Genomic DNA, 27,420 nt, shown 5'->3' with positions numbered 1-27,420 from the left:
GCATCCAGGCACATCCATAGGAATCTCTTCTATCTCAGGAAAGTCTTTTCATCACTGTTTGCACCTTAGCTTGGGTAGGTTTCTTTTCAAGTTTTAAGGAACTCATTTTGTAGTTAATCTGGCTAGTTTGGGCTAGTGTGAGAATGATTGTTATCTTCCAGATTTCTCCTACTTAATACTAGGAGGTTGGTTGTTTTTTTTTTTTTTAATATTTTCAATGATACTCCCTTCAAAAGTAGAGAATATATTCTTGTCAACTTTATGTTCTTATAATATTAACTCTAATGATAGGTAATGATTGCTAAGTGCTTACTGAGTGCCATGCAACTTGGTGAACACTTTAAATGTATTATCTCATTTAATATGCACAGACTTGAGAATGGGTGTTATTATATCATTCCCATTTTCCAGACGCGAGATTAGGTAGGTAGGTCAACATTATATAACCAGTTAGTGGCACTTTTGAACTCAGGGTTGTCTGTATCTGTATAGAGTTTGTATCTGTATCTGTATCTGGAGCTGAGTTTGCAAATTCACATCTCTAGATGGAACAGATGTGTGAGTGAATAAGTGAAGTGAGTACGGTGTGAAAAAATAACAAAGCAAGTAGCAAGATGAATGATAATTAACATTCCACCTAGATGTCGATGGAAAATAAATCAGTAATTGCTTCTGTGACAAAGACTCGGGGAGAATACAGGCCTCGTTCAAAGGGACGGTCACTTCGCAGCCCCAGCCAGTTGTTGCCCATGTGAGAATATGGGTCCAGTAGTTCAGAGGTTCAGATTTTCCAACAGGAGCCAGAGATTTGTATTTTTTCATATGAAATCATTCAGTTTCTAAATGCTAGCTGTGGTCAAATAAAAATAAAATAAAATCCAGTGTGCAGACCTTCATGGTGAGTCTGAAATAGAACATGTCTGCAGGCCCAGCCTGTCCCCTGAGCAGCCAGTGTGCAGTCCCTGTAATGCACCCTTTGCTCTCTGAGACCTCTGGTCACACTGTCTTTTGGGGCCCACTTGAACTTCCTTTCATATTTGTGCTATACATCAAGGACATGAAAGCCTGCTATAGAATGAATGTACTGTTTTATTTTTTACTGCTGTTCTGTAGTTGTGCTAGTGTAGATATGTGCCACAAAGACAATTGTTAGGAACATTTTTATTTTTTTTAGGTTGTGTTTTATATTAGAGTATAGTTGATTTACATCTTACATTAGCTTTAGGCATACAGCAAAATGATTCTGCTTTGCATATTCATGTAGCTATTCTTTTTCAAGTAGAAACATTTTTTTTTAAATCCTGACTTCTTCATTTTATCTATCTGCTTTAAGCAATAAAGTTCTAATATAAGGCATATCTTACATTAAATTGATGTGAGGGCCCAAATATTACTGAATGCTGATTATATTCTTGCTTGTTAACCGTGACTTTCTTTCCCTCTAGCTTTCACTTTCAGAAGAACAGAATGAAGTAACAAAAAATGGCTGTGAATCTAAAGAGCTGGTCTACCTCGTGCACATTGCTTGTCAGGTAATTTTGTGGGTGGTTCTCCATTTCACATAAAATTTAATAGGAATTAAAGATAAGTGAATAACACTGAATAAATAAATGAATAAATATGAACAAATAACATGGACTGTGGTAACACAGGTATTTTATTTTGTTCTTTCTTCCAGTCACATTGACATTTCTGCATGTGCTCAGAGTTGAAACAATCAATAGAGTCCATTAAATAGATATTTATTTTACAAACTTGAAAATTCTTGTAAATTTTCTTGTAAAGGAAACATATCCTTTATCAATGATGAGATTAAATGGTTCGGCTACTGCTTGCATATTACAATTAAGAGAACAGATCAAATAGTGTTTGCCTCAGATGCTCATTTTTCTAACCAAGACTTTAAGTTCCAATGTGGTATAACAGTAGGATGTGTGTATGTTTTAGAAGTGTGCTCTTTCTTAACTCTAAGTGTTAGAACTTTTTTGAGGCTTATTAGTGTGACTTGCTCTTAATGAGATTTCAAATATGTCACTTATATCATCGATTATTTCCTCCATCAAGTAAGCAGTTCCTTGATTTATTCTTTGTTCATTGAGCCTTCTTGCCTGTCTTTGAATTAGTCATTGTAAAGTAAGTGTTTTTGAGGAAACCTTTCTTATGTACAAACTTTTCAGTTTCCTTTGACAGAGAGTAAGATAAGGAATTTACATGTTTTTTTCCAAAAAAGTGTTATTCGTGTACCTGAAGTTAAAAATTAAATAATCTGGAAAATGGCTATTTCATATGGGAAATACTAAGTTCCTAGTCTTGATGTGACTTTAAGGGCAAACCTTTCAGAGTTAAGTTTATTTGTAGGTGAGAGAACATGAGATTAGAAATTGAACTTAGCTTGTATATATATGTTCTAAGTTATATACTGTTTATACATGTTTTATTATATGTCATCTTGGTTCCTTTGAGGAAGTGGGAAGCTCTGAATCCGTGTTTCATGCCATATTTCATAAAAATGCTTTTACTGAGTGAGTTAATTTTTACATGAAAATATCCAGTGCTTTTATGATGAACCATTAACAGGTGATTAGAAAGCATTTCTTTGTTATCTAGAGTACATGATTGGCATGTCAGTCATGAACTTCTTATCCCATCAAAAATCTACATCTTTTAGTGCCTTCTCTTCTTAGCAGTGATTTCCATTTGTTCTGACAGTGCAGATATTTTTATTCTTCCTCATAAGCAAAACATGTCAAAAATATCCATGCTGTCTGTAAAACATGACCTTCAAAAGGTAAGCGTGGCATTTTGGTACCATACATTAGAATGTGTAATCGTTACTTGATTATGCCTCCATGAAGTAGTGACCTAGATAGTTAGGCTTTTTCCTGGTTGTGAGTATCTTGTCAAGCTGCTTAAAAAATTTCAGACTACTTGTTGTGGTTTTGTTACATCAAGGTAGTAATTTACTGCATTGTAATAATGCTGTCGTGTTTCTCCTTTGCCTCCTCACTGGAAGTAATTGTTGATATGTTCTCATGGCTTGCCTTCTGTATTCTTGCCATATATGTCATCCTTAAACCATAATAGACCAAAGTCATTTTTTATAGCCAAGATAGACTCAAAATCAAACCTTCTAATTTTGCAAATGAGGAAATTGAGGCCCAAATTATGAAAGTTGCTTTCCTAAGCTATATGAAATCTTAGCTGGAGCTCTTAAGGACTTCAGTTTCCTGATTGCTAGCTTTTCTTACATCTCCTATTTCGTATATTGGAAATATACAACAGATTTTAGAAATTGCATTATCTTCAAATGAAGTATGATTACCTCTACTCCTTGTAATCTATTCATTATAGAAGCTAATTGCATATTTCATATCTTTGCTAATTTCTAATTTTTAATAATGTGCACTTGAAATTTCTTTTTATTTAACCAAAATTCTTGGTCCGTCCTTTTTAACACACTTTCTTCCCCAGTTCTTTTTTCTTAGAAAGTGTCCAGTTAAACAGCTGAGATCTTTTCCCTTTCTGTAGCAATGGCACCCCACTCCAGTACTCTTGCCTGGAAAATCCCATGGACAGAGGGGCCTGGTAGGCTGCAGTTCATGGGGTCGCTAGGAGTCGGAAATGACTGAGCGACTTCACTTTCACTTTTCACTTTCATGCATTGGAGAAGGAAATGGCAACCCACTCCAGTGTTCTTGCCTGGAGAATCCCAGGGACAGGGGAGCCTGGTGGGCTGTCATCTATGGGGTCGCACAGAGTCAGACACGACTGAAGCGACTTAGCAGCAGCAGCAGCAGCAGGCTGTAGTACTGATTCTTCAGGTATTAACATTACATTTGAATCTTGTAAGGTTTTTTTGCCTCTGCCTCTTAAAGCTTTAATTTCTTTTTAAATTGTGAACCCAGAAATGTAAACCATGTGTTCCATACTGCATAGATCCAAATTCACTAGGCATTTTTTGATCACTTATATGTCTGGTACACAAATATTATGGCATACAGAGTATCATTTACTCTTAAAACAGCTCTGTGAGGCAGAGAGTCTGGTTTCCATCTTGCAGATGATGAATGTAAGACTAAAGAATGTCAATAACTTCCCCATGGTCATGAAATTAAAGACCAGGATTTGAACCTCATTCTTGTGGGTTTTTTCTGTTTTTTCATCATAATTCTAGTTTTATTTATACTTAGTTGGCCACTCTGAAATCTGCAGGCATATTCTAATGTTATTAAAGAATTATAGAAATATACCGAAGCTAATAACTAGTTTATTTGCATGACTTCAGTAGACAGGACCTGGATAGCATTCATATATGTAAAGATATATCTTCTGTCTACCTACCTCTATAAAACTCTAAGTGGAAGCCTCTGAAAGTCCAGGTTAACTGGCTGCAACCCTAGGCCAATAGGCTGTATATGTTAGTCACTCAGTTGTGTCCAGCTATTTGTGATCCTATGGACTGTAGCCCACCAGGCTCCTTTGTCCATGGGGATTCTCCAAGAAAGAATACTGGAGTGGGTTGCCATTTCCTCCTCTAAGGGATCTTCCCAACCTAGGGAAGGAACCTAGGGACCTAGGGAGTTCCTGCAGGAACTCTGGTCTCCTGCATCACAGGCAGATTCTTTACCATCTGAGCCACCAGGGAAGCCCAATAGACTGTATAATCTGGGCAATAAAAAGGGGACGACAGAAGATGAGATGGTTGGATGGCATCACTGACTCAATGGACATGAACTTGAGCAAGCTCCGGGAGTTAGTGATGGACGGGGAAGCCTGGCATGCTGTAATCCATGTGGTCGCAAAGAGTCAGACACAACTGAGCAACTGAGCTGAACTGATAAAAATATTTCCTAGCTGGTATACTGGGCCAAGAGCAGTTGGAGCAGATACGTGTCACTCAAATCTCATTCAGCCATATCCATGTGTCTCAGCAGAACATGGTTACGTGGACAAAGCGACTTTCTCAAATGCCTTGGAGACAGATCTACATAATGCCCTGTCTGAGTACTCATTGCTCTCCCTCTCCTACTGATGGTTATTTAGAGTAAGTTGTCTTGACCAGAATAGCCGTGTGCCTTATGTGTTCCTTCCTTCATCTTTTAATTCTTTTCTCCAAGGAAACAGACTCGGGGGGAAAGGTGTTATATGGAACAAACAGATGAGGTAGTGTGGATGAAGAAATACTCTTCCCAGTCTGTATCATGATATTGTTTTGAGTGGGAACATTTTCTTTTCTGCAAAGCATACTAATTTTTCCTCTATGTATTCCCTGCTTTTCAGGAAATATCATGTATTTAGTTTGAAATCAATGAAAATTAATAAAAATCCTAAGATTTTCAAGAACAGGTCAAGGTAGATATGGAAAAACCTTTAATGTCTCAACTGTTGAAACTTCAATAATTAGAAAAATAACAAAATTAGATAAACCTTGACACTAATTACATTAAGCCCCATTACATAGAATAAAGCATTTATAAGTGTAATGTCAGTGGTAGGGAATCTTAAAAGTGTTCTGTATTCTATTATTTTATTCATTAGCAAATAAGCAGATAGCAGTTTTTAAGTGTTAACTTTGAAATGACTCATTTAAACCTAGCGATTGTAAAAATTTGTCTGATCTTTCCCCCTCTAAGTATAGTTTTATTAGTTTAAGAAAAAATGTTTCTTAATATTTTATTGTCCCGAAGTAAGCTTTAGAGTAGTTGAAATGAATGGTTCTTATTGAAGTTGGATTTTATGAACTACCTTTGTATTTTAACCAGAATTCATCAATGTATAATAAGTCATTTTTCCTGAAGTGTTTTGTAAATATTTACAGTACCATGAAGCCTTTTTTAATGTCCCAGTTGATGGAACAAACAGTTGCTTGTAGGGGAATGCTTTTCTGCCTCAAAATATCTCCTGTACTCTGATGCTTGAAATTCCACCATCAGCAATGCATTCCTCAGTATTAAGTATCTCCTCCACTTGGTCCATTTAGCATATGCTGTTACTAAGGGGATGGAGTTGATTATTAATGTTTGAAGAGCACCTGTATATGGACACAGTGTATAAGCAGATGGCAAACTTCTTATTTAAGTATGAAAACTTTTCTATGAAATTTAGGTGTTACTGTTCCCATTGTGTGCTTGGTCGCTCAGTCGTTTCCAACTCTTTGCAACCCCATGGACTGTAGCCTGCCAGGCTTCTGTCCACAGGGATTCTCTAGGCAGGAATACTGGAGTGGGTTGTCATGTCCTCCTCCAGGGGATCTTCCCAACTCAGGGATCAAACCCAGGTTTCCCGCATTACAGGTGGATTCCTTACCATCTGAGCCACCAGGGAAGCCCATTCCCATTGTATAGAAGAATAAACAGTCACTCGTAGGTGTCAAGGAACTTGTGTAAAGTCCCCTGTTAAGGATAAGGTCAAGCTGAGATTTAAATCAGGTCTTTCTTTTCACTGAACTTCATCATGCATACAATTAATTCATAGTATTAATTCTGTTGCATGATAAACTTTCCCATGATTAAGGGTCTTCAAAGACATGGGTGAAGAGTGTTCTTCTCGGAAAGAACTGCAAAAATATATTATAGATTTTGTTTAAAGGTCTGTATAGTTAAAGCTATGACTTTTCCATTAGTCATATACGGATGTGAGAGTTGGACCTTAAAGAAGGCTGAGCCTGAAGAATTGAACTGTGGTGCTGGAGAAGACTCTTGAGAGTCTCTTGGATAGCAAGGAGATCAAACCAATCAATCCTAAAGGAAATTAACCCTGAGTATTCACTGGAAGGACTGATACTGAAGCTGAAGCTCTAATACTTTGGCCACCTGATGCAAAGAGCCAACTCTGGGAAAAATCCTGATGCTGGGAAAGACTGAGGGCAAGAGAAGGGGATGACAGAGGATGAGATGGTTGGATGACATCACTGACTCAATGGACATGAGTTTAGCAAACTCCAGGAGATAATGAAGGACAGGGAAGCCCGGCGAGCCACAGTTCACAGGGTCACAAAGGGTCAGACATGACTTAATGACTGTACAGCAACAACTCATTGCGTCTGTTATTACCAAGCTGTAGTCAAGCTGCTGTACCTTGTTGGGCCATTGTGATAGCAACTGCCAGAACGAGGTAAAATGCAAATTTAAGCATGTTACTCTCTTGGTTAAAACTCTGCTATAGATTTCCACTGAATTTAAACCCAAACTACTCACCAAGGCCTGTGAGGGCCCTGCAGGATCTGGAGCTTGCCTGCTGTCTACATCGTGGGACAGTCTTCTCACTCCTGTGCTTTGGTCTCACTAGTTTTCAGTCAGTTAAGACCCTGAGTTTTTCCTCAGCAAGGCATTACCTTTGGTCAGCCCGTAAGTCCATTCACAACGCACGTGCTGTGCCTGGTGCCCGCGCAGCTCTCAGGAGGCCGTTTAGATGCCAGCTCCACAGAGGGGCTTTCCCTCCCCACCTTGACTGGAGCAGGTTCTTGCTTATTTCTTCATAGCACAGAATTATCATTATTTTATTTTTGTATTTATTACTTAAGGGCTTCCCAGGTGGCTCAATGGTAAGGAATCTGTCTGCCAAGCAGGAGATGCAGGTTGGATCCCTGGGTTGGGAAGATCCCCTGGTAAAGGAAGTGGCCACCCGCTCCAGTATTCTTGCCTGGAAAATCCTGTGGACAGAGGAGCCTGGAGGGCTATAGTTCATGAGATAGCAAAGGGTTGGACATGATGTAGCGACTAAACGACATAACAATTTATTAACTTAAAAGTAGGATTTTTTTCTTCTCATTTGAAATACATTCTAAGAAGTCAGAGGTTTGATGGTCCTTTCTCTGTTGCATTTAATACTTACTGCAGGGCTTGGTACTATGTAGATGTTCAGTAAATATCTGGTGAATGAATGAGAGAAAGAAAAATTTTGTCTTAGGAATTTGATCTTATATACACTGGGATTTTTCTTTTTTCTCATTCTTTATCATCTTTGTTAAGAATTGTTGATTTTTGTTATCCTTGGAGAGCAATACTTACTGATATATTATTCAGGTTAGAAATTAGCTGCAAATTAAAATTTAGACATGAATAATGAATTTTTTTGTTTTGTTCTTTATAATAAATAATTGAATTTCTAAAATATTATGATCATTTACTTTATTCAGCCTATTTGGAAATTGCATGATTAAGATTGTTTTTTTACATATAAAATTTAAAGTTCTTCTTCCATATCCACTAAAAAGATAGGTATTTTACTGATTTTAGAATTTTACTCAGTGACTTTAAAGCAACTTGAGAGGATTTGAAAATTATGTTTTAAGCTTTTAATTTCCTGCATGTAAATCTGTATTAAAGAGCAGACATTTTACTTGCACAGGAACAGTTTTTAAAAGTTGAAAGAAATCAGTTTATTGATATATGAGGAAAGCAATTTTGAAATCCAGTCCCCAGTCTTTACCTTTTGAGTCTCTGAAGGCTCTTGCCTTTATGTGGTTGCTTGTTGATATTTATTTCTTTGAGCAAGACTCTCCAGAGAGAAGAGAACATGATTACTTTTTATAAATTTAATAAACTTGATTTTTTTTTGGACTAATTTTAGGTTCATAGCAAAATTGAGCGGAAAATACAAGGTACCCACGTATCCCTTGTCCTCATACATGCACCTCCTTCTCCACTGTGGACATCCTCCCACTAATGTGGTACATTGTTTCAACAGATGAGCCTCCAGGGACACACCATTGTCATAGGGGTTCACTCATGGTGTTGTTCATTCTCTGGGTTTGGATAAATTTAAAACATGTATCCACCATTATAGTGTGCAGAATAGTTTCACTAGCCTTTGAATTCTCTGTGCTCTACCTATTCATCTCTCACTGCTCCCTAGCCCCTGGCAACCACCAATTTTTTTTTTTTAATTGTCTCCATAGTTTTGTATTTTTTATGGTGTCCTATGGTTGGAATCATATAATATATTGCCTTTTCAGGATGGTAGATTCTTGCTTATTTCTTCATAGCACAGAATTATCATTATTTTATTTTTGTATTTAAGAGCTTAATTTTGCAACTTTTTTGGGGCTTCCCAGGTGGCTCAATGGTAAACAGTCTGTCTGCCATGCAGGAGACTTTGACAGAGTTCCATGTCTTACCTCGTTTTAGTGCTGAGTCATAGTCCATTGTCTGGATGTACCAAAATTTGTTTATCAGTTCACCAGCTAATGGACGTGTCGGTTGCATCCAGGCTTTGGCAATTTTTAATAAAGCTGCTGTAAACCTTTGTGTGTAGGTTTGTGTGTGGACATAACTTTTCAACTCATTTGGGTAAACACCACAGAGTGCAATTGCTGGATCCTTTGGTAAAACAGAGTATGAGTAATTTTGTAAGAAAGTGATAAGTCTATGAAAGAAGCCGTACCATTTTGAATTCCTACCAGCAAGAAAGGAAATTCCTGTTATGTAATAGGAATTTATATAACATCGTTTGGTGTTACCAGTATTCTGGATTTTTGCTACTGTATTAGTTATGTACTGATATCTTCTTGTTTATATTTGCCTTGCCCTGATGACATATGATGTGGAGTGTCTTTTCATATGCTTATTTGCCATCTATATATCTTTCTGGTAAGGTGTCCATTTTTAAATCAGTTTTTTGTTTTCTTATTGTTGATTTTTAAGAGTTCTTTGCATATTTTGCTTAATAATCCCTTATCAATAGTATGTTTTTTGCCAGTAATTCTCCCACGTCTGTGGCTTTTCTTTTCATTCTTTTGACAGGGCAGAAAATTTTAATTTCAGTGAAGTCAAGCTTATCAGTTCTTTTTTTTTTCATGGATTTTACATTTGCTCTTATTTCTAAAGAAAGGCATCACCAAACCCAAGGTTGTCTATATTTGCTCCTATGCTCTATTCTAAGAGTTTCATGGTATTGTATCTTATTAAGGTCTTTTTGAATTAGTTTTTGTCCATGTCTAGATTTATTTTTGTGTGTGTGGATGTTCAGTTGTTCCAGCATCATTTGTTGAAAATTTAAAACAAAACAAAATTGTCGTTTCTCCATTGTATTGCCTTTGCTTTTTTATAAACATCAGTTGACTGTATTTAAGTGAGTCCGTGTCTGGGCTTTCTGTTCTGTTTCATTTATGTGTATGTCTCTTCCTTTGCCAGTACCATATTGTTTTGATTATTGTAACTTTATGGTAAGTCTTGAAGTCCTCCATACATTAGTCCTCCAACTTTATTCTTCTTCAATATTGTGTTAGCTATTTTGAGTCTTTTGCCACTCTACATACACTTTAGAATCAGTTGGTCAATATACGGAAAAATAACTTGTGGGGATTTTGTCTGGGGAAGCATTATGAATCTATAGATCAAGTTGGGAAGAATTAACATTTGGCAATACTGAGTCTTCCTGTTCACGAAGATGGTACATCTCTCCACATTTAGTCCTTTGACTTCTTTCACCAGAGTTTTGTAGTTTACCTCATGTAGATCTTCTATATATTTTGTTAGATTTATACCTAAGTATTTCATTTTGGGGGTGGTTATATAAATGGTACTGTGTTTTTAGTTTCAGACCCCACCTGTTTATTGCCTGGTATATAGGAAAGCAGTTGGTTTTTGTTTATTAGCCTTGTATCGTGCTATTTTGCTATAATCAGTTACTAGTTCTAGAAGTTTTTTGTTGTTGCTTTGTGTTTTCTACCTAGACGATCATGTCATGTGTCTATAAAGGCAGTTTTATTTCTTCCTTCCCAATCTGTGTATCTTTTACTTCCTTTCCTTGTCTTATTGCATTAGCTAGGAATTTCATACAGTTTTTAAAAGCAGTGATGAGAGAGGATATCCTTGCCTTGTTCCTAATCTTAGTTGGAAAGCTTCAAACTTCTCACCAAAAATCAGTTCCGTTTCTATGAACTATAATAACAGACTACTAGAAAGAGAAATTAAGAAAGCAATTCCACAATTGCATCAAAAATAATAAAATACCTAGGAATAAATTTAACCTAGGAGGTAAAAGATCTATTATTTTGTAATAACCTATAATGGAAAATAGTCTGAAAAAATAATACATATAGTATAACTGAATCACTTTGCTGTACAACTGAAACTAACACAATACTATAAATCCAACTATATTTCAATTTTTAAAAATCCAGAGCTTTGAAATAAAAAGTCACCATCTGTTTAATCTCTTTGATAGAAATATACATATGTTAAAATAATTTTGATAATTTTCTGATATTTGAAGGGTTGCATAATTTTTGAAATACATGTGTGAAAGAAAAAATATTTGTAACTATGCAGTAGGTTGTTTTTCTTTTTCTCTGCCGTATTGTTCATTTTTATTTATTTTTATTTTTGCCTTCCCGAAGGAACAAGTATTTAACCCACTGTTGTGACTCAGAAATGCTTTGGGTAGATGGCAGCTGTAGAAGTGAGAAAACAAAGGAGTTTACTTGAGCAAAGAGTAAAAGAAAAACTTTGCATAGTAGAAGAACAGCACTTAAAAATCATGTAGGCAAGAAAAGGAGCATTTTACAAATGGAAGAAATGCAAGTAATTGAGCATAACTGGAAGCAAAGAAAGAGCATTAAGGAGTAGTGAGTGGGATCACACTGCAGATTTAGACAAGTCCAGATGATGCAAGTCCTCACATGTGCAATTATGTTTGGATTTGATTGATCAGTGGTTCCCAAATCAGGCTGATCATCAGATTAACTGGATCCCATTCCAGAGTTACTGAACTAGCATTTCTTAAAATTGGGACCCAGGGACTGTTCTTCAAATTTTCTGCCACATCTGTTCTCTTATTTCATTCTAACAACCCCTCTGAAAGACGGAGATGGTATTGCTCTCTGTGTAATGGAGAATTGCAGTCCAAAGTAGGATTAGGCATATTTATCCTGTTGGTTATGGGCAGTACCTGTGTTTAGAATTCAGCCTCTCTCCCGTGAAGTGGTACCTTCTGCTTCTGCCCTATCTGGTGGAGGCAAATGGAAAGGAGCTACATTAGAGATTTTTCTTCATTTCTGAGACTGTTGCTTTCTCTCCCAGTTTCTCCAAATTCTTATGAGACTAAAGCCTCCACATAAAAATTAAACTGTCAAACCAAATGGTGTGTAGTGGAGACCAGTTCATCACTACTGCCCACGGGAGCTTTTGAAGGCCTTCTGTCAGTGTGACCTGACAAGCTCTGTAGTTCATATTAGGGGAGGGGGGTGGAGGAGGATCAGAGGCAGGGAGGTCAGAAGTGATGTGGGTCCTCACATAGCTCAGGCTATGAAGTGATGGATTCGAGAGAAAATTAGAAGACAATATGTGATAAATATGTTCTGTGACTAAATTTTCATATCTAATGAGCTTCAGAGCTTAGGCAAGGAAAGGAAGAAAGACCGAAAAGTGGGGAGTTACAGGGGGTTCTAGATACGATAAGCACACCGAATGCCTCTAGATGAGATTTTAATAGTGTTGATTGTCAGTGCTTTTCTAGTGTCAGTCACAGAAAATGTTCATGGTAACTGATCAGTAACCCAATTTTATTTTTCTGTAATTTTTGGTAGTATTCTTCCACACAGAATCATTTAATGGTTCTTTCTGTGGGTTTAAGATTACATGCTATCTTCCTTCTGCCAATTATTATTCCCATGGAGAACCAGTGGGCTTGACCAGTCATAAGAAGAGGTTTAGTGGACAGTTCTAGCTCATTTTCCATTATTAATGCTTTAATGTATAACTCGCTAGAGGGTTTTGGAGTTTAACTGTTTACTGTCAAATTAATTAGTAAATATAAAATCTCATGAATAGCCTGTCATTATGGAATAAAGCCTGATACATGACCACTCCCAATAGAGACAAATTAGAGTAGTCTTTTTTTTCTTATTCGTAGGGCAAAAGTTGGATTGTTAAAAGAAGTTATGAAGATTTTCGGGTACTTGATAAACATCTTCATCTGTGTATTTATGACCGACGATTCTCCCAGCTCTCAGAGCTTCCCCGTTCTGATGCTCTTAAGGACAGTCCAGAGGTAAGCATTCAGTACTTTGCAGAAGTAGCCACTATTATGTAAATCAGCAGAAAATTTTTGCTGGTATACTAAGTAAAAGCTTATTTTGAGCACTCAGGAAGATTCATGGAATTATTTATTTCTTAAAATAGTAGAAAAATTAGTGATATTTTAGGATATTTAAAATAGGTTTGTTGTATAATTTTATAAAAAGAAACTCATATCTTAATATACAAGTAGGTGATATATATGAGGAGATCATTTTTCAAAGAGAATATAAACTATAGAAGCAAAAATATGGAAAAATGTTGACCTCACTAGTAATCAAAGACGTGCATATTCAAACGATGCTGTTTATTCAGTTGATGATGGCAGGCTGTGTCCATGCACTTATTTCCATGCCTGTCAAAATTTTCTAGTAAAAGTATAGAGCGGGTTTTTTTTTTTTTAATTTAAGAGGAAGGAGATTCTTTTATAACATTAGAAAATGAAAATAACCATCAGGGAGTCCAAAATTGTGAGGAATCTTGAAGAGTGGATGGGATAAGATTTATGGGGGTAAGAAAATACAGTTTGAGCAACTTCTACAGGAAGATGCAGAGGGACAGGTAAACTAGAAATCTTCAGTTTTTATTCAGTAAAAACTAAATAAATGAAGTAACAGAAGAGCAAACAGAGGGCTTTCAGAAGCGTGATTACCATCCTTAGAGAAAGCAAGGCAGTCACACTCATGGAATAAGAATAGAGTTTATAAAAATAAAATAATCAGAGATCTTAGAAATGAACATATGGTCATTTAAGTTAATTTTAATAATAACAAACATTAATAGCCAGACGACATGCAAAATGGACTTAGATGAAGAGAGAATTAGTGAGCAGGAAGGGCAAACTCTGTAAGAACACAGCCCCAAGGGGATAAAAAGTTGCGAGAGAATAGTCAAGAGTCCCAGAGAATAGATCCAGAAGTTCCCACAAGTTCCTGCTGCTTTATAGGAGTTATTATAGGAAGAGAGAGTGGATGGAAGTAGCTGGTTTAGTCACTAAGTCGTGTTCGACTCTTGCCACCTCGTGGACTGTAGCCTGCCAGGCTCCTCTGTGCCTGGGATTCTCCAGGCAATAATAGTGGAGTGGGTTGCCATTTCCTTCTCCAAAAACATGTTTCCCTAAATTAAAAAAGAGCCTATTTTCAGATTAAATCAGTCCATTAAGTGTTAAATATAATAACATCTAGAAACACTGTAAAATTTCAAAATGCCAAAAGCAGAGAGGAAACCCAAAAAGCCTCCAGAGAGCAAAAAGGAGATTTTTCTCAAAGGAACACAGAATGTACTGGCATTAGACTGCTTAGCAGCCACAGTGGATGCTTGAGAACAGTACAAGTCCGGAGGGGAAAACCCTTCCAAATCTGTAATTAATTCCTGGGCAATTACATAGTAGAGGCAAAGTAGAGGCTCCAGTCATGCAAGAACTGCCACTGTGGCAAAGCCTCAGGAATGTCCTGAAACCACAGATTCTGTCGTATGATAGAAAATCTGGATGTTTCTCTGCCTCCATTTCCCTTCTCTGTCTGTCTGTTGGTTTTTCTTTCTCAGACTGTCTCAGAACATGACCGCTCCCAACAGGTACCGGGTTCTTGTCTCTTTGTAAAATAGCAGCCAAACGGAGCTGAAATTAGGAGTTCCTGATTCCTGCAGCAACTCCTGTTAGGCTACTGTTGGGTCCCATGCCTGGACCATCAGCTGACTTGAGGTGAAGGATCACGCATGAGCAGTCCTGCCATGGCTGGGTGGCGAAGACTGCAGCAGGCCTTGGAGAAAGTTTCAGAGTAGTGGGGAGAAGCTGGCAAGGAAAGTAATTATGTCTGTGCTATCATTTTACATTTTCAGTACACAAATAGAAAAAAAAGGCAACCAAATTAGAAGCTGTATGACCCCTGATGATGAGGGGCCGAAGTGAAAGTCCTGCAACAGATAGGGAATTATGTAAGTGCCCTTCGTGTCAGTTCCTGGAGCTGTGAAGCTTCTGTGAAGAACCTCTGTGACTATGAAAATGCCTGAAAATCTGCAGATTTTTTTCTCCCAGAAACAACCAGTTTACACCAGTTTCTTTAACAGTGAGAAACTGTTACCACTGAATCTTCTCTTTTTCTTTAGTCGGTCACTCAGATGCTTATGGCTTACCTGTCCCGCCTTTCAGCTATTGCTGGGAACAAGATCAACTGTGGACCTGCCCTTACTTGGATGGAGGTATTAATCTAGTTCACTCTTTATTAGAGTTAATTACCTACGAAAGAAATGCCATGTGAATTTTCGTAGCTACTGAGTCTCAGGAACTGAATAAGTGGGGCTTATTCATGTCTTCTGGAAGATAGATATGGTACATTAAATATTTTTATCTCAAACCTTTTTTGATAATCCAGGAAGCTAGTTTTAATATTATTTTATGAATCAGAATGACACCTGTTGTTTTGGTGTTCAATATATTCATGTTTATACATTTAGCAAGGTGTGTGTATATATATATATATTTAATTGACTTAGTAATGAAAATAGTTTTTAGTCATTTAGAAACAAGAGACAATTAAACCCTTTTAAAGGATCTGATTTAAGAATGTCTTGAGTGATAGAGTATCCAGTTAGTATGTTAGATTTTTTTCTTTAATTTGCATAGGTAGAGTTACTTTATTCTCTAAGTGAGAATTGGGAAGATGATGAAAAGTAGAAAGAATAGAACTTAGAGCCAGTACAACTTGCATTGAGATCTTGTTTTTTCATTATTGGCCGTGTAATCGGGGACAAATTATTTAATCTTCTGTAATTTACATAACCTCTTTTAGCTTTAGCATCTTCATTGTTAGGTATTGATAATGATGATAAGTATCTTTTAAAGTTGTGAAGATTCAATTATATATATAATATATGTACAATACAATGATATGATACGTACAATACATGTACAATAATATGTACAATGGTATATAGTAAGTAGTGTTTTTTTTTTTAAGATTCTTTGGGTTATAGTTTTGCTAAATCGAGTTGAGTTATATAGATATACCCAGAAACTTGCAAGTCCCGTGTCTTTAACCATCTCATAGTACATTTTCTTTGTTCTAGATTGATAACAAGGGAAATCACCTTCTAGTTCATGAAGAATCCTCGATTAACACTCCTGCTGTTGGTGCTGCCCATGTTATCAAGAGGTACACTGCTCGGGCCCCAGATGAATTGACCTTAGAGGTAAGTGACCAAAGATGCTCTGTGTTAGCTCAGTCTGTGCTGCCTTTCTAGCCTCATCTTTGTGTCAATCATTTACTTAACAAAAAGCACCAGGTGTTTCTGCCCATTATTGTCTTTCAGCCTGGTATGCCACCTATTTTTATTTTAAGGACTATACTCATTCTTAAAAATTCAGCTTAAATGTCCCCCATTTTTTCTAGGAAGTCTCCTTGATTTTCTTCCTTCTACTCCAAGAAATACATACCCCACTTCTTCCCTACCCCTCGCTCTGCCCCCCTAACCCCTGCCCAGAGCCTGCACTGAATGTCATTCTGAGCTATTCTCAAGGCTTATCTCTGAGAGGTCACTTATTTCATTCAATCGAAGTTGTTCTCCTGTGTTTGTGTCTGTGAGCTTCTTGAAAGCCAGATCCTCTTGTCTTTTGTCCTTTTTTTTTGCACCTAAAAACAATACCCAGTGATACTTTTTTTTCATTGTTCATAGACTGAGGTAAAGATCAGATGAAAAGTGAAATGAACATTTCTTGCTATCAGATGCAAAAAAGAGGGGATTTAAGTTTCTTCTGTTAATACTGACTGATGAGAGATCAAAAGAAAATGCTGGCAAGTTATTCAATTTAAGAGGAAAAAAGTGTACATTTTTATTGTACAGAATTCAAACACTTCTCAACTAAATTTTTAGCTCTATACACAAAGAATCCTTGATCTTGAAAGATACCGTGTCTGTTAGCAAATAGGTTTTGTGAAGAGGACATTCATGACTGGAAAAATTAGTCATGAATATAACACAAAAATTTGTGAAGCAATATTGTGTACATCAGCAACATTGTTCTAAGGTGCCTAACTGGTTTATCACAGAGATCATCACTTATTTTGAATGAAGAATACAACTTCCTTTAAGTATATTATTAGCAATTATTCTTACTATTTTTATACTTAGGATGTTGTAAAAGTTTGTATAAACTCATTAGTTTGTCTTTTAGGGTGAACAAAGTCAGCTGCTCAGTGGGAATGTTATATATTGAACCGCCTTTCAAAAGAAATGTAGCTGTCATTCAATTTTCCATGTACTAAGAATAACTCAGTAATTGTAGACATCTTAGAGCATTCCTATATAATGAAATAAGATACGTCAATTGCTCAGCCCAGTGCCTGGCACATGGCAAGCAGCTCACTGAGTGTATTAATAGAAACTGTTGTTGTTCTAAAAATGGTAATTTAAAATTTCCTTTTATAAGTGGATCTGATCACCTTTAGTAACAGCAGTAACAGTATTTTAACTCTGTGATGATGCCTAGTGTTAAAAAATCTCACACTGTCAATCAGGCTTTCTGAAGTTACTACACATGTTACTTGGACCAGTCTTTGTGCTGCTTAACTTCTTGTAAACCTCTGCTTTACAAATGGTTAAGATTATTAAAGTCTTTACAGAAAGAAATATTAATGTTTTTCCAGAAATAATGATCCAGAGAATAAGATACAGTTCAGATTTAAAGTTTTACAGTTTAGATTTAAATTTTAGGCAGATGATTGCTTTACAATTTGATTAAAAACATTTCACTTAAAATGTTTTATCCTAGGTGGGAGACATTGTTTCTGTTATTGACATGCCCCCAAAAGTGTTAAGCACATGGTGGAGAGGCAAGCATGGATTTCAGGTACGCAACAAAGAATTCGGTGTGGAAAATTCAAAGAATGTGTTCTCTTTCGATAGTGTTTCTGTTTACAGTGGTGTGCTGGCAAGGGACTTCGTTATCAGAAATTTTGTCTGCAGTGATAAAAAAAAATGTAGATGACGTTAGACTTGGGTTTCATTTTCTAGTTACTGCTGTGGAAGATCTCCTCTTCTGTCCCACACAGTGGACTAGCTGAAGTGTGAGCAGAGCCACCTGCCTGCTGACCCCTTTTAGATTATCGGGCCTGTAACTCTGGCTCACTTTTCATAGTGGTTTAAAATCATGAATCACATATGTTTTCCCTCTAGACTCAAGTCAGTTTGATCAGTGTTTTTTAATGCATTATAACTGTTAATGTAAACAGTGTGTTAATAGCAGAATAACAGCAGAATCTAAGGCCATCTCTTTCTTTTTCCTTATATGCCTAAGTAATTTGAGACCTGACAACAGCATCTCTTAGATTGACTGTCACTAATTTCCACAGGGTAGAAAAGTTTCCTTTTAGCTTTTAAAACTATGACTAGAAGAACATCTAAAAATGCCTTAAAATTGTATCCTTAGTATATAACTCGTGGGTTTTAGTTGTCTATTTATAAAAATGTTCCTAAAATGCTGTGTAGATTAAATGCTCATGCTGTACATTTGGAAATGTTAATGGCTATTATATAAATATAGCTTTATATGCATATAAAAACTATTAGGTTTCTATAAAACGTATTTTATGAAAAAAATCATACAGTTTAAAACAGGACAGCATGGTGGCTAAGAACATGGGTTCTGGTGCTGTATCTCTTGGGTCTTAATCTTGTGTTATTTTCAGCAAGTTGCTTTACTTCTCTGTACTTCAGTTTCCCCATTTGTAAAATGGGGATTATAAGATTCTTGTTAATCTCTTAAGATTTTCGAGAAGATTAAATGTGTGAGGATATTTGTAAAGTAGCTAGAGCAGACTTGATGCATATTTCTGACTCAATAAATGTTGATTTTTAAATGTAAATAATTCAAATAAAATTTGATTTGATTTATACCCCAATTTGTTATAAAAGCATACATAACAATTTAATTTGATTAACACCAAATTGATTAACCTTGTATGTTTGTTACCCCACAAATTTTCTCACCTGTAATAATTGCAGTCCTACTTTAGCTGTGCTTATTTCTTAATTGCTATTAACAGTTGGTGCTTCTGATTAAATATAAAACTAAATGGAAAGCTGGTCTTAACCAGCTTTTTATTAAGGGATAAGGGATCCCTTATCTTATTAAGGGATCAATTCTTCATGTTCATAGAAGTGAGCTATAAACGGTAGGGGCCCAAACAGGATCCAAAAGTAAATTTGGCTTTTAAATGACAGTTGTGTTTCAGTCTTGCTGTTACTTCCTCTCTTACAGTCTTAGACCGGTCACTTGCTTTCTTTGGACTACAGTAGCAGGAGATGAGGGGCTGGGCTTGGCCCTGGGGTAGCTTGGACAGTGGTCTTCCTGGGAATCAAGGCCATTGAGAGCTGCCCACTCTCAGGAGAGAGGGTGGAGGGGAGCAGAGATGTGGGCTGTCGCTTCCCAGGCTGTGGGCCAGCCTTGAGGTGTGCTGCTCTGACCCTGAAGGAGAGTGTTCTGGAGATGTGTTGTCAGCATGTAGGCCCCGAGTCTCCACTGCAGGTCTGCTCTACTCGATGTGTTTCTCATGTGTTATGTGGGCTCCCCTGTTTTTTCCTTAGTCACAGGTATTGTTGTCTCTGGCCAGCTGTCGGGACATGACAGGGTGCAGGTGGCGTGCGGAACCCTTTCCCTTAAGTCCTAGTGAGCTGATGCTGTACAGTTGCTGGCTTGTGACTTTGTTTTATTTTTTATTATTATTTTCAAAATAGTTAATAGATTCTTATCATTCAGTACAAACTTACAGAATAATTGACCAGATAATACACAAAGTTTCATATACCATCTATCCCACACACATAGTTTCTCCTATTAACATGTTGCTTTATGTTTTATAATTCACTGAATGAAATTGGCAGAATGCTGATCTGTATTAACCACAAGCTGATGAGCAGAGCTTACCTACAGTGCAGCGTGACCACTGTTTCTAAGAGTGATCTGAGGAACATCAGGGCCAGAATCACATGGATAAGAGTACAAAGTGCTAGTGTCACATCCTCCGCCACAGTGATGAAAACAGTGTTGGGGTTTGCTTTTTGTTACATTTAATGAACCAGTTTTTACACATGATTATTAACTATAATCCGTATTTTCATTAAGACTCACTCTTTGTGATGTCTGTAGTTCTTTGGGTTTTCACAAATGCATAATGACATGGATTGTTCATACAAAGTGATTTCCCTGTGCTTGAAATTTCCTGTGCTCTCACCCATCCATCTTCTCTCCTCCTGATCTCTGACAGGCGCTGATTATTTATTATCTCTATAGCTTTGCCTGTTCCAAAGCATCATATAATTGGAATCAAACGGTATAATATGGAGCCTTTTCAAACTGGCTTTCAAACTTGGACTTAAGGTTCCTCCAGATCTTTCCATGATTTGATGTTCCTTTTTTATCATTCATTTATCATTCATTGTTATGAATGTGCCATAATTTTGTTTTTCCATCCACTTATTAAAATGCATCTTGGTTGCTTCTAGTTTGGGGCATTTATGAATAATATTGCTGTATATATCCACATGCGTATTTTTGTGTGGAAATGTTTCCAGCTCCTTCAGGTAAATACCATGGAGTGCACTTGCTGTGTTGTATGGTGAGATCATGCTTAGGTTTGTAAGAAACCACCAAACTGTCTTTTAAAGTGGTTGTGCCGTTTTGCCTTCCCACCAGCTGCAGTGGTGATGCTGCTCTGCATTCTCATCTACATTTGATGGTTCTCAGCTGGTTTTTTTTTTCAATCATTCTAATAGGTGTGTGATGGTATTTATTGCATTGTTGTCTGAATTTGCAAATAAAGTCAGTCCAAGGAATGGCATTTACTGATACAGATAAGGGTGTTGTACTGCTGTCTTCATTTCTCTGTTACTAAATAACTCCTTCTACTCTCTCTTCACCTCTGATTCTCAAACTTTACTTGGTGAGCTTATGATGTGTTGCATAGGGAACGTGTTAAAACGTAAAATCCTGTGACATAAACCCCCAGCTTCTGTCTCAGTGATTGTGGAATAGGATTAAGAGACAGTCTTATCCATGTGATTCTGGCCCCGGTGTTCCTTAGACCACTCTGCTGGAAGCAGTGCTTACTCTGAGCTGTAGGTAAAGTTTGCCAATCAGCTGGTGGTTGATAAAGATCAACATTTTGCCAAGTTCTAGTCTTTATATTGTTTTATCCTAGACCATAATTTAGCTGTGGGAACAGAAGGATTAGTTCATCCATGTTTCTAAATTATACTGTGACTGTGTTTCTTTTCTTAAACTTCTAGGAGTAGGAAGTGTGAAATTATATTAACTATAGTAATTTGAAATTCTGAAATCTTTTACTTGTCTTCTAAAGAGTATATTGAGCCTTTTACCTTTGTTTTCTGAGGAGTGTCATCATATAATGTGTATTTCAGAAAGGGGGGGGAAAAAAACCTCTTTGCTTTTTCTTTCTTGTTAAAAATACATGGCCTTTTTGTGTCTGTTTGTGGACTATGGTTGGAAATGTGAGGTGAGGTGTCTGGAAGGTCTTTTTTCTCTTACATAACAGGCATATTACAAATGTAAAGTGTTAATGTCTGAGGATTATTTGTTTAGTGCCATGTTCCTCAGAATTTTATGTGAGAGCCATAAGTATCAGAATGACCCAAGAAACATGTTAAAACCGTATACAACTGATCTCTGGAGATGGGGGACAGAAATCTGAATTTCATCAGGTTCCTCAGATGATTATTAAGTATAAAATGTGAGAACCACTGACTCAGCCTCCCTGTGTTTATCCTGTGCAGATAGAGAAAGAATTAAAACATTGCTTAGTGAGTGTTCTCCTTTCCCCCAGAAAACCTCCTAAGACGTATTTGGGATGCAGTCAGTCTAATGGATAAAATACCGCTTCTAGGGTGACAGAATCCGATTCAGTCACCTTCTCTCGGTTCTCCGCAAGATGGTCAAGGGTCACTGGATTTATTTTCCTAGTTATCCCAGCCTGTCCTGTGAGGTTTCCATGCCCAAACGGCAGACAAGCAGCTCTTCAGCAATAAGCATCCTCTTACCTCGGGAGTTTAACGTGGTTCCAGAAACTTTCAGAAAAACCTTCTTTATCCCACAGGGAAGATGTTTGGAAACCTTGGCTCTTGCAGTAAGTAGTTTAATAGAGGAAGACAGTTCTCCCACTTATTTATATGAAGACCATCATTTTATGTGCAGAATTCAAAGCTACACCCTTTTCATTACTCAAAATTAAGTAGAGCAAAATGTTTCCTTTCCAGTTAAGTAATAGGAAAATTACATAATTTCTCATGTGTAGTGTTCACAGGATGTCAAGGGAAGGGGGGTCAGAATGTGGTGCTGCAAATCCAAGGCCTTGTCACACTTCCTGGTCCTCTTCTGTGTGCTTCCTGTTAATTCTCACACTGCAAAGAAGGTACTTTTACCTCTCTTACTGACAAAGAAACTAAAGCGGAAGAGGACTGAACCACTGCTCTGTTACTATTTCGCTGTTTAGTGTCAGAGTTTAGGTAGAAACTTAGGTATTCTGGGCAAAGAACAGATCATAGTAGTGTTGCGATGAACCAGTAGTGGCTTCTACTTGTCTACACGTGTGAATCATAGAGTCCTAAAGTAGAAAAAAACGGCAGAGGACCACCTGGTCCTAAACTGTCACCTTGTAATTAAATCAAAGGAATTTGGAAAGATGGTTTTGATTCACAAAGACAGTAAGTCAGTGATATAGCCAGAACATGAGCTTGGTGAGTTCCAATTTTGTATTTCTCCCCCTTAGATCACAAAATATATGTAAATTTTCTGTCTTTATTTTTCTTACTAGTGCCATTAGCAGCTGCCATTAATGTTAAAGAGAAACTAGTTTCTAGATAGCCTTTTGTTAATTTATAACATCAGAATATGTCCTACCAAATGATTCTTAAACATTCAGTTTCATGGAAACTACTGAAAAAATGGCTTACAGAAGTAGTTCTTAGCATCATCAAACCCTACACCCATTTGTTATGATAAATAATTTCTAAAATCCTTCCTTAGAATTTAGAAATGAAATTTACAAGTGACATAACAAGATATAAACACAATTTCAAAAAATATATAATTTTTCATATATAAAAGAAATAAAAGTGAGTTGCATACTTGACATACACAGTTGTGTATACTAGGGACAACTTCATGGAAGTCTTGTTACTTCAAATGTAGTGTGCAGACCAGTAGCATTAACCTCAATCACAAAATAGAATAAAACTTACTTGTAATAGCATCAAAACTATGAATTACTTCAGGATGTATCAGAAGAAAGATACAAACGATCTGTGTACTGAAAACTACAAGGCATTTCTGAGATAAAGAATATTTTAAAAACGAGAGATATACACCCTGTATATATGTTGGAAGGCTTTATATTGTTAAAATGTCATCTCAAATTGATCCCAGTCAAAATCCCAGCAGATTTTTTGTAGAAATCAATACACAGATTTAACAATTCATATGGAAATACAAAGGACCTAAAAAAGAACAGCCAAAACAAATTTGAAAAAGAAGAGCAAAGTTGGAGAACTAACACTAATTGATTTGAAGACTTAACTGTAAAACTGCAGTAACAAGAGAGTATGGCATTTGGGGAGAGATGGACAAGTCAATCAACAGGACAGACAGAGTCAGAAGTAGACCTACACATTCATGGATGCTTGTTTTCAACAGAGGTTCAATGTCCGTTCAGTGAAGAAAACATGATCTGTTTTACAAATGATGTTGGAACAGTTGGGTATCCATCAGTTCAGTTCAGTCGCTCAGTCATGTCTGACTCTTGGCGACACCAGGGCTCCCTGTCTATCACCAACTCCCAGAGTTCACTCAAACTCATGTCCATCGAGTCGGTGATGCCATCCAGCCATCTCATCCTCCATCGTGCCCTTCTCCTCCTGCCCCCAATCCCTCCCAGCCTCAGGGTCTTTTTGAGTCAACTCTTCACATGAGGTGGCCAAAGTATTGGAGTTTCAGCTTCAGCATCAGTCCTTCCAATGAACACCCAGGACTGATCTCCTTTAGGATGGACTGGTTGGATCTCCTTGTAGTCCAAGGGACTCTCAAGAGTCTTCTCCAACACCACAATTCAAAAGCATCAATTCTTCGGCACTCAGCTTTATCCATATACCTTCATAAATCCTTTTATTTATTTCTTGTGCCATCTGCACATATTAACACAAAATAGGTCATGTACCCAAAATGTAAATCTTAAACTAAAAACCTTCTAAAAGAAAACATAGGAGAAACTTTTGTGACTTTGGATTTGGCAAAGATTTCTTAGATGTATTATCAGAACAATTCATAAAATAATAAATTTCATCAAAATTTAACACTGCTGCTCTTTGAAAGGCTTTATTTTTAAGACGATAAAAAGACACATTACAAACTGGGAAAAAATATTTGCAGTGATTATATCTGATCAAGTACTTGTATCCACAACATATAAAGAACTCTCAAAATTCAACATGAAAACAGAACTCAATTTTTAAAAAATAGCAAATATGGGAACAATTAACAAAGATACATGACAAATAAACCTGTCAAGAGATGTTTAACCGCAGTTATCATTAGAGAAATGCAATTAAAATAACAATGAGGCCTTGCTATATACTTATTAGAGCGGCAAGGATGTGGAGGAATTGGAACACTGAGACAGTTGGAGGCAATGTAAGATGCTCCAACCAATTGGAAAACAGTTTGTCAGTGTTTTAAACATAGACCGATGGCAAGATCCAGCCATTCCACTCCTAGGTGTTTATCCAAGAGAACAGAAGGTCTGCCTTCATATAGAAACTCACATGACAGTTCATAACAACTATATACGTAATGGCCCCAAGTTGGAAGCAACCCAGTTATCTCATCAGCAAGAGATCAATGAATAAACACACGTGGCGTTTACACAATAGAATATTACTAAGCAATAGAAAGGAAGAATTAGTGATAAATACGACAACATGACAATCCTCAAAATAATTAACGCTGAATGAAAGAAAACCAGCAACAAAGAGTACATTCTGCATGACTCTATTCGTATAAAAGTGTAGGAACTGCAAAGTGATGTGTAGTGTTAGAAACTTTGTTGCCTGTTGAGCAGGGGTAAGGGCTGCTAAAGAGAGGGAGAAATTACAGAGAGTTACAAGAAAACTCTGGAGGTTGATAAATATATTCATAATTTTGAGCGTGGATACAGTTTTATGGGTGTCAACTCATCAAAATGTACATTTTAAATGTGCACAGCTTGTTTGTCAGTTATACCTCAGTAAAAGTGGGAAAGAACTGCAGAAGCATCTGTCTTAACTTTTCTTGTGTCTAATCCTCTGACAGTTTCCATCTCTTCTGCCTCTGTGCCTCTTACATCCATATACTCTTCTTTCTTCTTCATGCCAGACTGGCTCAGGGGAAAACTACCAGACTGAAGGTTCTCTTTCCCTCCTTTAAGCCCATCCCTCAGCCTTGTCTTTTTCTTTTTTTTTTTTCTGTTAGTATATTTTTATTAGCTACTCCTCTACCCTTATGGATGCTGGATGCTCATCTTTTCTTTTCCTTCCCTCTTCTTCCTAGAGTGGAAATTCATCTTGACTCCTGCCAAGTCTACTGAATTCCTCTCACCTTTCTCAGCCATTTAAATTAGAGCCTTAGAAAATGCTACTTTTACAGAAAGAATAGTACAGGAAACAGAACAATATAATTCATAGATCATATTGTTGTAATTCCAGTCATTTTTAACATTGAGCATTTTGAGTTTATTAGAATTAATTTATATTTGGTAAAATATCGGCTTAAGTATGCACTACACTTTGTCAGGCCTCCTCACTGTGACCCATCCTTCTTGGATGGTCCTGCATGGCATGGTTAATAGCTTCATTGACTTACACAAGCCCCTTTGCCATAACAAGACTGTGAGCCATGAAGTGGCAGAAAATTTAAAATGTTCATTAGCTGTAATTTTAGGGTTAGTTATGTGTATATTTTCAATGGAACACAGTTTCATTTTTTTATGGTTGAAATTTTATAAGAAAATAGAATCTATTGCTTTTCACAAGTACACAGAATTAGGCAGTTAAGATAACTGTCTTACTTAAAAGAGCTACAGGTAGAAGTGCTTTTGGCTTCAAGAAACAAAAGCAAACAGAAAAAGTATCATTGCTGCAGTTGAGTCAGCAGCTTAATGAAGCTAGGCAGAATTATCTAAGCTTCTCTTGGCCTTTTTTTAGGGGTCAGATGATTGCTACTGCTGATCCATTCCCAACACCTGGGTATACAGCAGAAGGAAGAGAACAGCATAGTGACACGTTTTCATGTGACACATTTTCCCTTGTGCCATGGCTACACCCTGAATGCAAGGAATCTGGAAAACTGAGTGTTTAGTTCAGCCGCTGCTGCTGCTAAGTCGCTTCAGTTTGTCCGACTCTGTGCGACCCCAGAGACGGCAGCGCAGCAGGTTACCCCATCCCTGGGATTCTCCAGGCAAGAACATTGGAGTGGGTTGCCATTTCCTTCTCCAATGCATGAAAGTGAAAAAATAAAGTGAAGTCGCTCAGTCGTGTCCGACTCCTAGCGACCCCATGGACTGCAGCCTCCCAGGTTCCTCCGTCCATGGGATTTTCCAGGCAAGAGTACTGGAATGGGGTGCCATTGCCTTCTCTGGAAAGTGTAACTAGTATGTACCAATTTCATATAGTTCCTTTAAGAAGGTCATTAAGCTTTGTTGAGTCTTATGAACAAATAATGGCAAGCTATTTTTATTTGCTGACAGATATTTGAGTTTAGAAACTAGGCTAGGTGCTTTTACACAGATTATTCAGGTAGCTAATGATGTCCCATTTTTATGAATTAAGAAACAGATGTTAAGCAATTTGCTGTAGATCACAGAGCCTAGAAATAAGTGATCTTTTCTCTATAGCGAATTACAGAAAATATTTATAAATGGAAATGAATTAGAATTTTATGGAAAGAATGCTATTTGATAGTGAGGAAACTTAGGTACATACAGGCAAAAGGTCGGTCAGTCAGTCAGTCGGTTCAGTCGCTCAGTCGTGTCCGATTCTTTGCGACCCCATGAATCGCAGCATGCCAGGCCTCCCTGTCCATCACCAACTCCCAGAGTTCACTCAGACTCATGCCCATCGAGTCGGTGATGCCATCCAACCATCTCATCCTCTGTCGTCCCCTTCTCCTCTTGCCCCCAATCCCTCCCAACACCAGAGTTTTTTCCAATGAGTCAACTCTTCGCATGAGGTGGCCAAAGTACTGGAGTTTCAGCTTTAGCATCATTCCTTCCAAAGAAATCCCAGGGCTGATATCCTTCAGAATGGACTGGTTGGATCTCCTTGCAGTCCAAGAGACTCTCAAGAGTCTTCTCCAACACCACAG

At 37.2% G+C, this 27,420-nt stretch overlaps 1 protein-coding gene across 3 annotated transcripts in view; it reads left to right on the top strand.

Annotated features, from left to right (window-relative positions):
• ARHGAP32 (Rho GTPase activating protein 32) overlaps window positions 1-27,420 on the top strand; it is a 132,354-nt gene that overhangs the window by 43,978 nt on the left and 60,956 nt on the right. For 2 of the 3 annotated variants that reach the window (XM_010844690.1, XM_010844685.1), the window contains exons 5-9: window positions 1,446-1,532; window positions 12,856-12,993; window positions 15,126-15,218; window positions 16,086-16,208; window positions 17,788-17,865. In XM_010844690.1, the coding sequence (XP_010842992.1) occupies window positions 1,446-1,532; window positions 12,856-12,993; window positions 15,126-15,218; window positions 16,086-16,208; window positions 17,788-17,865 (519 nt within the window). Of the gene's footprint in view, window positions 1-1,445; window positions 1,533-12,855; window positions 12,994-15,125; window positions 15,219-16,085; window positions 16,209-17,787; window positions 17,866-27,420 lie in introns of those variants that run through there. The other variant, XM_010844686.1, reaches the window with a different exon arrangement.

The sequence above is a fragment of the Bison bison genome, unplaced genomic scaffold (assembly GCF_000754665.1).
Source record: "Bison bison bison isolate TAMUID 2011002044 unplaced genomic scaffold, Bison_UMD1.0 scf7180017864205, whole genome shotgun sequence".
Classification (NCBI taxonomy): Eukaryota; Metazoa; Chordata; class Mammalia; order Artiodactyla; family Bovidae; genus Bison; species Bison bison.
Note: the sequence above shows the minus strand (reverse complement) of the source record. Positions and strands in the feature narration are given on the sequence as shown.